The 14,169-nt window shown below is 36.8% G+C and overlaps 1 protein-coding gene across 6 annotated transcripts in view; it reads right to left on the bottom strand.

Annotated features, from left to right (window-relative positions):
* Positions 1 to 14,169, bottom strand: part of LOC145509654 (uncharacterized) — a 641,798-nt gene that overhangs the window by 340,475 nt on the left and 287,154 nt on the right. Inside the window, exon 6 of one of the 6 annotated variants that reach the window (XM_081498874.1) lies at positions 9,494 to 9,633. The exons of the other annotated variants lie outside the window; for them this stretch is intronic. Within the exon in view, the coding sequence (XP_081355000.1) occupies positions 9,594 to 9,633 (40 nt within the window). The 3' untranslated portion in view covers positions 9,494 to 9,593. Of the gene's footprint in view, positions 1 to 9,493; positions 9,634 to 14,169 lie in introns of those variants that run through there. 6 annotated transcript variants of the gene reach the window in all.

Here is a 14,169-nt window from a genome sequence, read left to right as displayed (position 1 = left end):
AAATAGACATTTCTCCAAAGAAGACATACGGATGGCCAAAAAACACACGAAGAGATGCTCAACATCACTAATTATCAGAGAAATGCAAATCAAAACCACCATGAGGAATCAGCTCATACTGGTCAGAATGGCCATTATCAAAAGTCTATGAACAATAAATACTAGAGAGGGTGTGGAGAGAAAGGAATCCTCCTACACTGTTGATGGGAATATAAATTGGTCAAGCTCCTCTGGAGAGGAGTATGGAGGCTCCTTAAAAAATTAAAAGTAGAACTATCTCACAAGCCCGCAATCCCATTCCTAGATATATACCCAGAGAAAATCATAATTTGAAAAGATATGTGAACTCCAATATTCACTGCAGCCCTATTTACAATAGCCAAGACACGGAAGCAACCTAAACGTCCATCAAAAGAGGAATGGATAAGGAAGGTGTGATACATATATACAATGGAATATTATTAATATTCAGCCATAAAAAAGAACATGGGCGGAGCACCAACTGGATGTACCTAGAGATTATCATACTAAATGAAGTAAGCCAAAGAAAAATATCATAAGATAGCACTCATATGTGGAATCTAATTTTAAAAATACATAAATAAACTTATATAAAAACCAAAACAGACTCAAAGATCTCAAAAACAAATTTGTGGTTACCAAAGAGGAAAGGGGTGCGGAAATATGAGTTATGAAATTTATGCAGCTTCTAGAAGCTGGATTCTCCCCTAGAGACTGCAGAAAGGAACACATCCCTGCCATGTATCTTTGATTTTAGTTCAGTGATATATATTTGGGACTTCTGACCTCCAGAGTAATAATACAATTTATTACTGTAAAATAATAAATGTGTACTGTTTTAGACAACTAAGTTTGCATTTCATGATAAGAGGCAGGAAGCATAAAATGAAAAAAAATGAAGAACAAAATAGAAAATGCTTGAAATAGTTAATAATGGACTTTTGAGAGGGGCATGATCAGATATAAAAGAAAAAAATCTTGGCCATCTTTCCAAAGCTATCCCCTCTCAAGTTGTTTCCACACCATCTACCAGGCATCAAAAATGGACTTAAGCATCCTAGGTTTTACTCTTTCCTCAACCTCCAGACACTGATACATCAGCAAGTCCTTTCAATTATATTTCCAAGAGTTTTTCTCCATTGACACTGTCATGATCCCAGCCCATATTCTCATGCGCGATGTTGATATCTTCTTCCAACTTTAAGAGTTATCCATTCTATGTATGGCATCCCAAGTGTCTCAGGTAATATTTTAAAATCAGATGACAGTCTAAACTATCTGGGAGGTCTCTAGCCCTACACCCCACAAATTATCGTAATACAGACCCAGGAATTTTGTGTTTGTTGTTCCATATGCTTAGAATGTGTTTTAAATTTTTGTTGCATATCTGACTCATTTTTATCTTTCTTCTTTCTGTTAAGATGTCATATTTTCATGGAGGCCTTATATAAAAATCCAAACTAAAGTATTTCACTAATAAAACTCTATGCCATATTCTTATAGTATGCCTTTAGTTGTACTTTTTACTATCTGAAATGTTCTCATTTTTTAAATTGACTCATTTTCTACATCTTCTAAAATATAATCCCAATGAAGATAAGGATGGTATCTTGTATCTGGCATTAGGTATCCAAAAAAATAAAAATTGTAAATATTATAATAAAACATTATTTTAGTGAAATTAAGAACTATCTTCTTAATCATCATGCAAAGCTATAGATTTTTGTCACCTTGAATTTGAAATAGGAATTGAAAAGTAGACTACGAAGGGACTGATATATCAGGAAGGAATCAGAAGTCAGGATTTTGACAATTTTGAGAAAAACAAAGTGCAAGTACTGAAGGAATTAAGAGACTGAGATAAATGTAAGGTAGGCTCTTGATAACATTTATATTTGAAATAGTTTTATTACTCCCATATAAAGCATATTCCCAAATATTTCTTTCAGATGGGCTCCTCCATGACTTTCATATGATTAATAGAAAATTATATTTATTTGGCTTGTTCGGAGTACAGGATAAGGATTCCTGAATAAGAAGAGTTATAGAGAGTCAATTTACTCAAAGAAATTAGATCAGAAATAGGGCAAGAGAGAAACTTTTTCATAGGAGGCAAGACTTTTCTTTAGTGTCTGAGGTAATTATACCTCAGACACTAAAATACCCCTAAGGTAATTTCATCACATATTTTTTTCACTTATTCATGATGTTTTATCAAGCTCACACTCTTAGAACTCCTCAGGCATTGTGGATAAACGGATGAATTAGAGAGGCCAACTTCCTGCCATTACAATATTCACAGCCTAATGGGAAAATACAAACATCAAAGAAACACTTTGCTAGTTAAATACAGAACACTGAATGTACAGAACATGGAATTTAAAAAACATTGTACAGGATAGAAAGAACAGAGGAGAAGAAAGCATTTTTGAAACTAAAAAGGAAATGGTCAAGTGGTAAAGGATTTAGAAGATCATAGTCTAATCCCATCTCTGTAGTGCGTAAAACCAAAAAGCATTTATTCACTTACCAGAATTACCCCAAGTTTCCAAGATTAACACTGCCAGATGCCTTGGCACTTGTGGGATGTGGGCAAGACTAAGCTGAGTAATACTGTTGGAAAGTTTAAGAAGCTACAAGTGCCTTATTCTCTGCCCTGATCCATTCAGGCTATGACTTTGCTTCCCCACCTTATTATAAGATGGGAGTTGTGGTCTCTGAGGATAACTACACAGAAGACTATTGGAAACCAGGCATGGTGGAGAGTGAGGAAACCATATGGAAAATGCAGAGATTAAGGAATGGTTGTATTTCTAATGCTTGGAACCCCAGATGTCTTTCCCCCAGGTCATTGTAATCCCAGAAAGAAACTGGAAAATTGGGCTCTGTGACATCTTTCAAGTAAGAAGTAGAGTGTTTCATTCAACACTGTTCAGTTAGAGCCCCATTTAACAATCTCCGTTACACTATTCATAGCTTTAAGTAAGTATAATTAGTATACCAATCTTAAATATTATGAGAGAAACAAGAATTCTCAAATCAGAGAAAAGTCTCAGATATGAAAGATAGAGACTGAAGCAAATAAACATCAATTTCTAGGAGACATAAACAATTTGAAAATAAATGCCAAAATATATTTTTAATATCAACAGAGAAATAAAAGAAAAATTTTTTTAGAAAGAACAGGAGTATATATATATATATACATATATATGTATATATATATATACACATACATATAAAATAGGTACATTATTAATATACATATATATACACTATATATGTATACAGAACATTTATAAAACTTTAGAAAATTAATTACATAGCAGTGGTTTTAAAAACTCTTGATAATTGAAAGCAATGAGAATCTTCCAGAAAAGATAGTAAAATGTAACTGTAAAAAATAAAATTAAGGTGACTGGATGATCCACCCAGGCATGTCAACATGTAAATATTGAGATCTCAAAAAGAGTAAACAAAAGGAAACAAAAAAAAAATGGATTCATTAGGGAAATAGATTATTCAAGAACACTTCCAGAACAACAAAAAAAGCATGTTTTCCTATGGATACATTTAACCTAATACGCCCCCAAAAAATGAAAATAAATGCACACTATTTAGAAATTACTATATATTCACTAACATATCTCTTTTGAACTAAAGTGGTTGTGATGCTATTGTGCTTTTTTTTATTCTCTTCTGCTGGCTGGATATAAATGATCCAGCAGAGAACTCCTCCAAGGCCCAAGTGATTTTCGGAATGACAAGGTGATAGGCGTCTGAAACGCCACACAGAAGGACGTACAGACTCAAAGTCCTCCACCTTCCAAACCGACTGTTAGAAAAGCTGGCAAGCAGCCTCCGTTGTGGCAAGCCACGGAGATTTGGAGCTGTTTGTTACAGAAGCTGCCCATGTGATTAACACAAAATGGAAACACACTCTTTCTCTACTGTAAATCCTGAAACCAGAAAAAGCTCCATTTAAACACAGAAATGGTAATACAGGAAAAGCCTATCACTGAAACATTTTGAGAATGTGATTTTATATAGACAAAATAGTCTTAGAGAATTGTATTGAACCCCAAATCATGAGAAGTTTAGTGACCTGATTTTTCCAGGAAGCGGGCATTAATTTTTTTTTTCTAATTTGAAAAAAAAAAAATAGAATGGAAGACATTTTTCTCCCTAAGTTGACTAACCAACTATGGTGGAGGAACATTTCTAGCATTGGTTAAATGGCAAAGTGTATGGGAAAGTGTGTACAGCATCCTTATAAAAATTCATAAGTAATCAATAAAAATTCAGTACTTTTTATTATGTGGCTTTTAATAAATCTAATAAATGTGATATGTCACATTTTAAAGCTTCCTCTACTTTAACTTGTGTTTTATGTTGAGTTCTCTGAGAGGATCTAACCCTGGGCACAATGGAGCCTTTTCCCAATAATCTGTGGAGTAATACATGCTTTTCACAATGAGAAAATCAGGGGCAATTCTGTTTGTTTTTTTAACAGTCCACCCGGCACCCTGACATCACAGGCATAAAACCCACTCTTAGGGACAGAAGGCCATTCCAATTCTATTGTGTTTACTTTTCTTTTTTGCAAGGTTTTTCAAAAGTAATGCTGACAAAAATAACTTGGGGGAGTAGAAAGAAAACTTAATTAGTTGAAAGGAAAAACAACACATCAAAGTCTATACCCCTGAGCTAAAATGCAAAACAATGTTATTGTTCTTACCAGAAATCCTTTCTTGGCTTTCAATATGTGGAAGCGTGGAGGAGATTAATGACCCTTTGGTTGAAAGACTCCAGCATAAAGTATCTGTAAATCATTTGCTGGTTTCCAAAAAATACCCCGAGAAAATTTCATTAGATGTTCTATTTCAGTAATAGTATTCCACTTTTTCTTCCCGCCTTTTCTTTCCAGTGTTGCTAGGCTTATAATCAATGAGGACATGCTAATTACCTTGCTCTCCACCGTGGAGTCCACAGCACAAGCTCTGTCTACAAAATCGCTTTTTTGTAGCGATTGCCAGACCAACAGACTCATTCCCACAACTAATTTGGTGCACTAAGGAAAATACTATCTTTAGTTCTTTCATCTTGGTTTCAGACATAAAAATGTACAAAAAAGATTTCAAATGTTAAAAACTAGGAATCATCTGTCTTCTAAATCCTGACATTTCATTAGGTTAGTTCTCTTTCACTTTAAAAATCACTGCTTTTTCCCCTCTATGTATTCTTTTTCTTCTCTTTTTGTTTTAACTGATTTTCTTGGGAGTATGTGGATTATTAAATTTCTTTGGTGACATTTGTGACTATTCAACACAGATCTCACATATTGGCATTCAGTGATTATTAAGTAAAAGCTGCATTTTGGGACAAAAATCAAAAGACAATCAGCTTACAGAGAAACCAGATATAATGAATATCAACACCAAATGTGAAAACCTCACCATCTCCATACAGGGCACGAAAACAGTTGTTTTTTGTTTGTTTGTTTGTCTTTTAAATTAATAGGGGAGCAAAAATTTCTATTGAAAAATAAGAATATCCTTAAGAAATAAGCAAGAGAATTGCAAAGAATATGGAAATCAACAACTTCTACTTAGAGAAAACTTTTCATTGAGAGATAGTCTGTAATGGTAGTTCTGTGTATTTGTTTACCAGAGAACTATGCCTTTTCTGGAACTCAAAAATATCAGTTTTACATGTTCCTAAAGTATTCATATCACTGGGTCACATATTTCAGTTACTAAAAAACAAAACAAACAAACAAAGAAAACAAAAAAGACACAGGCCACCATGATAGAGTAAAATGTTCTTGTCAAAATAATTTCCTTGCCCTTTGGCCTAAACCATGAAATTCCAGTTGACACAAATATATTTCTCTAAAGTTGGTCTACCAGACAAAAACAAGAAAAATATTGATTTTTTTCTCTAAGGAAAAAGAATAGTTAGATACATATCTAAATGTATTTGATGTAGAATTACAACATAATATTATGATTCAGGAAAATTTAAAAAAAAAAAAAAAAACTTTGATTTTAGTAATGTATCATCCAGATTAACATTTTGATAAAAAGAGATATAAAGCATTTAATATATAAAAATCTGTTTTATATTTTCTTTGAGAAATACTTTTTTCTATCACATACGAAAACTTTAAAATATTTTATTCTTGCTTGTAACCTATAGTGCTCAATATATGTGAATTGCTTATCATAAGACTTGACACAAAATCATATTTCATATATGATGGCAAGAGGAAAAGGGGATGACAGAGGATGAGATGATTGGATGGCATCATCGACATAATGGACATGAGTTTGAGCAAACTCTGGGAGATGGTGAAGGATAGGGAAGCCTGGTGTGCTGCAGTCCATGGGGTCACAAAGAGGCAGACACGATTTAGCGACTGAACAACAAATACTCACTATTGAACTTATCAATTATTCTTTAATTATATATTATGCATATGAAATATTTTGTGTGTACAAGTTTAAAATGGATGCAGCAAGTTCCTTGAGGGCAGGAACCCTCTCTATCATTCTCACTGCTGTATTTCCTGTCTACTAAAATACCTTGCATTTATTAGACACTCATTATGTGAAGAATTAGTGATAAGAAAATCATGAATAAGTGAAAGATGATATTGCTAATAAAATCTCAGCAAAGATGGAAAAATGATTTATCATTTGATTCTCCTTTAGCATATTATGGGCTTTCCAGGCAGCTCAGATGGTAAACAATCTGCCTGCAATGCAGGAGACCCAGGTTCAATCTCTGGGTCAGGAAGATCTTCTAGAGAAGGAAATGGCAACCCACTCCAGTATTCACACTGGAGAATTGTGTGGACAGAGGAGCCTGACGGGCTACAGTCCATAGGGTCGCAAAGGGTCGGACATGACAAAGCAACTAACACAGACAGCAAGTTAAAAGCATCCAAAGCAGAAACAGCCTTATTATATAAACAGAAAAACACTTTAAGTCTTTTTTTCAGCACAAGGTAGGATCAGGAACAGAGATCTGTCTAATATCTCCATAGTTAATTCACTTTTTAAATTCCATGACCTCACAGTTGTTATAGTATCTTAATAATTAATACGTTTTGCGAAACACTTAATAAATATTTTATTCATACCTAAAACAGGGCAGCAAAAGAAGACTTGCATAATAATAAGCTCAATTTCCAAACGCTTTAAGTGTTTTTTCTGGGGAACAGCGGCAGGTGGAGCCTGGGGCTTTGTCTGGGTGCAGGGAAGGCGGTGTTTTCCAGAAAGGCAAACGGGGTGCAGGTTGCAGCCTGCAGGGGGTGCCCAGTGGCTTCGGGCTGTGTGTGGAGGACGAGGTGTAAGTGTGATCGCGAAGGCGGGGCAGGGGGAGGATTCTCCAGATGCCCTGAGGAAGGAGAGTGGCTCAGAGAAGGGAAGTATCAGGCCCCAGCTATTGCTGCCACGACCCCTCTTCCCAGAAGACGCTCAAACCTCCCAGGACCCTGGGAATTCTAGGGGGTCAGCAGGGGCATCCTGACGCCCTTGCCCCAGACTCAGCTGTGAGACTTGGAGTCGCACCACTTACCAAGCAAACCCCAACCCTAGTCACACCTGGGCCCCCACGCTACAGGCAGAGTGAGCAGCGCCTTACTTTAGGGCTTACGTATGGGGAGACATTGTCACTTACTATGTTTTTGGGGTTTTTTTGTGTTTTTGCTTTTGTTTTCTTGGTTAGTATTTTTGTATTTGTTCCATAGTTTAAAGGAGAAATTGCAGGCGTTTTATTTTTTATATATGGCATGTGGCCTCTCCATGGGACACTACCACTTCCCCTTCCACTTTAAATATTCAACACATCCAAACGAATGTGTTGAAATGGTTGAAATATCATTTATTCTTCTGCAGTAAAAATCAACAAGCTTGTGATCATTTTTTCTTTTTTAATTAATTAATTTATTTTAATTGGAGGCTAATTACTTTACAATGTTGTAGTGGCTTTCGCCATACATTGACATGAACCAGCCATGGGTGGACATGTGTCCCCATCCTGAAACCCCTCCCACCTCCCTCCCCACCCATCCCTCAGGGCCATCCCAGTACCCCAGCCCTGAGCGCCCGGTCTCACGCATCGAACCTGGACTCGTGATCTGTTTCACATATGGGGATACACAGGTTTCATGCTATTCTTTCAAATTTTTAATGAACAATTTTTTTTTTTTTTTTTTTTTTTTTACCACTATGCTTCCTGAAGGGCTTCCCCGTTGGCTCAGGGGTAAAGAATCCACCTGCCAATGCAGGAGATGCAGGTTGTATCCCTGGGTCAGGAAGATCCCCTGGAGAAGGAAATGGCAACTCACTCTACTATTATTCTTGCCTGGGAAAGCCCATGGACAGAGGAACCTTGTGGGCTATAGTTCATGGGATCACAGAGTCAGACACAACATGGCGATTAAACAACAATATGCTTCTTGAGGATAAAGGAGGGGCTAGAAAGTGGTTGAAATTGATTTACTCAAGAATTTGAGGGTCTGTAAGCCTTCTCTATACACATCATATTGTTTATCATTATAAAACCTCCTGTGTATTTAAAGCAAGTATCTACTTATTAACCATATTGGTTTCATGATATACACACTTTGGGTTTATTGCCCTATTTTGGCAAGTGGATGCTATAAGGGGCAATGCAGCTGAAGCATAGTTCTGTTTCCTGTCTCTTCTGGGTCTACTTTAACAGAAAATGGGACATTAAGTCAAAAAGGAAAAGTTTAGTACAAGTCTAGATTTATTATAGCTGGGTGATGCTATCTGTGGATTTTGCAGAAGTAAGTGCAGACAAATCAAGCATGCTGAAATATCCAACACTGTTAGCCAGAATAGAAGTAAATAGCTAAAGAAAGTCATCATAAAGGTGAGCTTTGATTTTCAATACATATTTCTAAGGAATACATTTTTCTTGCGGTTGTTCAGGGCCTGATGTAGAAAGACACCTGCTAGACCGTCTGCAGTGTAATCCCTGCTGCTTCTCTCCCAGAGAACAGATTCACATCTTGACCAAGACTAGGAAATTAACTTTAAAAGGCTAAATTTAACAGGCATTTAACTGTCACTGCTTCCAAAAAGGGAATGTGTGAAATAAATTATAAAGACCCAGATTTTGAAAGCCAATTCCAAATTTTAGCAAAGAATTCAGAATTCGGGGATGAATAAGGCACAGCTCTTCCCTTCCTGAATTAACGTGCATTCTGGTGGAGAAGACAAGCACTCGCACAAGAATTGAGGACTAAATGTGGCAACTCCATCAAATATGGTAAAAGCAATGGGCCGGGGAAGCGCATGGAAGACAGAGACTAATTTTGACTGGAGAACTGGAGAACTTCCAGGAGATGGAGATTGAGATAGGCCTTAAAGAGTGAATTTAAGAGTACTTTCCTTGGTGTGAGCATAGAGACAAAATTCAAGGCAAAGGAAACAGGATAACTTTTTAAAAATCAGGGAAAGTCTTCTTTATTTTAAACTTTAAACAATCAGAATTTAATACCTGGAAAGGATATTAAAGTTCACTTACTTTATGAGTCTTCAAATCACATTTCTTATTACTCTAAGTATAATAGTGCTCCTAGAGGTGAAGATAAAAAGGAAAATATTTTGTTGCAAAAATTAGTTTTCAGTGCCAGTGGTCATTTCTAATTGTTCAGTTTTACCAAAAAGCTGCTTAGAAGTGACATGCAGTACCCACTCAGAAATAATTTTGCCTGAAAGACAAGATTTAGACAAGATTTCTATTTTAATAAACTTTACCTTATTCTACTAGTACCATATATCTGTAACTGAGTCCAAGCTCACTTTGCTTGCTGCATGACAGGCCAATGATTCGGAGACAAGGTGTTGAGGCAAGGAATATGACTTGATTTGGAAACCTGGCTAACTGAGAAGATGACAATCTAATATCTCAAAACAATCATCTTATCAGACTCTGGACGCCGGGTTCTTTTATAGAAGAGAGATGGGGGGAGGTGAACAGGTAAAGTAAAAGAAAAATCCATTCATCTCACAAACACCTCCTGGAATGGCTAGCCTCGGGGAGAGGATGTGTTAATTTCTTCCTTCCTGTAACAGTAGCAGACTTTATTTTTGAGGGGGCTCCAAAATCACTGCAGATGGTGAATGCAGCCATGAAATTAAAAGACGCTTGCTCCTTGGAAGAAAAGTTATGACCAACCTAGACAGCATATTAAAAAGCAGAGACATTATTTTACTGACAAAGGTCCGTCTAGTCAAAGCTATGGTTTTTCCAGTAGTCATGTATGGATGTGAGAGTTGGTCTATAAAGAAAGCTGAGCGCTGAAGAATTGATGCTTTTGAACTGTGGTGTTGGAGAAGATTCTTGAGAGTCCCTTCGGCAGCAAGGAGATCCAACCAGTCCATCCTAAAGGAAATCAGACCTGAATATTCATTGGAAGGACTGATGTTTGAAAGGGTAACAGGCAGGAAGGCCAGGGGTCTCCAAAAGGAGGAAATGGGCCGCAAGTGTCAGACATTTTTATCTCTCTTAAGTGGCAGGAGGAAACAAACTAGCGATATTTTTCCCTTCTCTATACAAATTTAAAAGAGGTTTCTCTTAAAATACTGTGTTGCTATGACACCTGGTTCCACCTGAAGTTAACTATTCTCAAACCTTGTTAACCAATGCATTCTTCTTATGGAAACGTTTGTCTTAAGCTATGTTAATATACTATGCATTTACCCCAAACTCTGTCTTCAAGTCGGTTCAGCCTAATGGCTCAGAACCTACTTGACAAACCAGTATGTTACACTCAGACATTGTTCCCCTAATCTATGTAAACGAAACTATTTGCATGATCTGCCTTTCTGCAAGATTCAAGTCAATCGTTTTATGGCCCGGCCGGGGATAACTCTTCTGGTGCCCAGATTATCCCAAAATACCTCTTATGGATGAGGGTCCTGGTGCCATTCTGAGTTATAAGACATTCCTTTCTTTCATTAACAAACTGCTAGTGACTATATAACATCCAGCTGAAGACGAGCTGGGGGGCACTCTTTCTGCCTCCTTCTGATGCCTACGTCAGAAGCTTTCTCTATCTCCTTAATAAAACTTTATCACACAAAAGCTCTGGGAGATCAAGCCTAGTCTCTGGCCCCAGATTGAATTCTCCTCTGGAGGCCAAGAATCCTGGCCATCTTTTTGTGGTCCAGCAACAACCTTTCATGTTGAAGCTGAAACTCCAATACTTTGGCCACCTGATGCGAAGAACTGACTCATTTAAAAAGACCCTGATGCTGGGAATGATTGAAGGTGGGAGGAGAAGGGGACGACGGAGGATGAGATGGTTGGATGGCATCACCAACTCAATGGACATGAGTTTGAGTCAACTCTGGGAGTTGGTGATGGACAGGGAAGCCTGGCGTGCTGCAGCCCATGGGGTCGCAAAGAGTCAGACACGATTGAGTGACTGCATTGAACTATATGCTAGGAACTGGTTCTGTTCCCAGTGAACTTAAGATTCTTTCTTTGTTGTGAAAGAATCTGGAGATGACTCAGAGAGGTTAAGAAAGTAGAGTCAATTTAAGCAAAAATAGGCTCTCAGAGGGAAAGCAGGCACAGAGGTAGGAGCTGCTGCCCTGAGTTTCTTTGGCAAGCTGGTCATGAGGGGCATACAAATGGAGGGGTGGAATATTCACTGGGAAAGGAGGAGTTTGGGGGTCATATTCCCTTATTTTCATCCCAGCTCCACTTTACAGAGGGGAGGAGGGAATTTTGTCCTCATTTAGCTTAGATCAGAAATGTTATGGCATTGGTGCATGATGGGTACTTCTAATCTATAAAGCTGATCTTGTAATGAGATCACAATGAGCAAATGATGACCTCTGAACTCATGAGGTTCCCACCTTTCCCCACCTTTCTTTGTCTGCTACCGGGACCTATATTGCCCCAAAAAAGTGTGGCTTCTTGTCACTCTGAAGGCTCCTGCTTTCCTTTTTCTGCCTGTGGACCCTGCTGTTTATAAGATGCCTAATTTCCTGCCACCTGGCCCCTGACCCCATTTCTCTGTTCATCCCTAGCTACCTACTGGCAGTAACATTTCTATACATGAGAAATACACCAGGAAACAGCCCAGCCAGATTCTGTTTGCATGAGGGTAGCTTCCACTGAAAGAATTTTTAGTAACTTATTATTGTTAATATTTATATTACCATCATTATCATCCATGTAAACAGCCCAAATGTGTTTATAATCGAGAGAAGCAAAGGAAAGCCAGTAGTACTGGCCATTAGTACTTGGTTCAGTACTAGTTTAATACTGGTACTAAACTGTCAATGTTTAAATCTAATCTGTATTCATTATTGCCTGAAAGACAACATGCAAATTACCTAATATCTCTGTGCCTCAATTTTTCTCATTTGTAAAACTCAGTAACTGGGATCCTGAGTTCATACTGTTGTTTTGAAGGGTTAAATGAGACAATATGTGTAAACATCTTAGAACACTGTTTGAAATGTAGCCAGGATTCATTATTATTTTCTTTGTCATAATACATTTTTAAACTTTTTTTTGTTGCTATACTGCACTGCCATATGTCTTTTCTAGTCTTTGATTTTTAACTTCTTTATTCATGTAAAGTTGACATATAAAAACTACATACATTTCAAGTTTACAATTTGATAAGTTTTGGGATAAGTATACATCAATAGAATCTTTCACCACAATAAGATAATGATAAAAATTTCCTCATGTCCCTTTATAATTTTCTTCCATTCTTCCCATCCCCTACTTGTTCCTAGGCAACCACTAGAAATTACATTTGTTTTTTCTGGGGTTTTCTTTTTTATCTGACTTCTTTCATTCAACATAATTATGTTGAGATTCATTTATGTTGTGGCATGTAGCAGTTTGTTCCTTTATACTGCTAGAAGTAGTCTATTGTACCAATTATGCCATAATTTGTTTATCCATACACCTGTTGATAGACAATTATGCTGTTTCCAGTTTTTAGCTAATGCAAATAAAGCTGCAATGAACATTCATGTATGAGTCTTTGTAAGTACATAATAATACTGAACAACTTTTCATGTGCTTGCATGCCATCCATGTATCTTCTTTTATGACGTGTCAGATCTAAACTTTTGTTCATTTTTTTATTGAGTTTTTTCTTATTGCTCAGTTTTGGGAGTTTTTTATATATTCTAGAAACAATTTCTTCATGAACTACAAATTGCTTTCCAGTCTGTGGCTTCTCATTTCATTATCTTGAGAGTCTTTCAAAGAGTGGCCATTTAGAGTTTTGATGCAGTCCTATTTATTAATATTTTTCTTAAAGAAATATAATTTTTGTGGCAGATAAGAAACTCAGGGTCATAATTTCTCTCTACTCTTTTTTTTCCTGATATTACTGAGTTTTAGGTCATACATTTAGAACTATGATCTTTTTAAAAATTTTTTATTTATTTTTGGCTGCACCGAGTCTTCATTGCTTTGCACAAGCTTTCTCTAGTTGTGGCGAGCGGAGGCTACTCTTCATTACAACGTATGGGCTTCTCATTGACGTGGCTTCTCCTGCTGCAAAGCACAGGCTTGAGACACGCAAGGTTCAATGGCTTTGGGCTCAGTAGTTGTGGTGTGTGGGATTAGTTGCTCCACGGTATATGAAATCCTCCCAGATCAGGGATCAAATCCACTTCCCATGCATTGGCAGGCAGATTCTTATCCACTGTACCGCCAGGGAAGTCCCTATGGTACTCCTTAAGTTAATTTTTCTTTATGTTTTCAGGTATAGATCAAATTTTATCTTTCTTTGCACACAGATATCCTCTTTTAAAATCAGCATTAGTCCATTGAATTGCATTTGCACATTCGTCAAAATCAGTTCACTTGTTCTGTTTAGGTATATTTCTGGACTAATTATTTTGTTCCATTAGACCAATACAACACTGACTTAAAACTAGAGCTCCTTAAACTCTTGAAATCAGGTAGTATTAGTCCTGAAACTTTGTATCTTTTTTTTTTTTCAAAATTGTTTTGAATACATTGAGCTCTTTGCATTTCCATATGAAATTTAGAATCAGCTTGACAATTTTCCACAAAAGAGAAAAACAATCTCCTGGGATTTTGATTTGTTTGGGTAGACTCTACTGA

This window comes from Giraffa tippelskirchi, chromosome 6, assembly GCF_054371585.1.
Source record: "Giraffa tippelskirchi isolate mGirTip1 chromosome 6, T2T-mGirTip1v1.2.pri, whole genome shotgun sequence".
NCBI lineage: Eukaryota > Metazoa > Chordata > Mammalia > Artiodactyla > Giraffidae > Giraffa > Giraffa tippelskirchi.
This window is presented reverse-complemented; position numbering and strand designations above follow the sequence as displayed.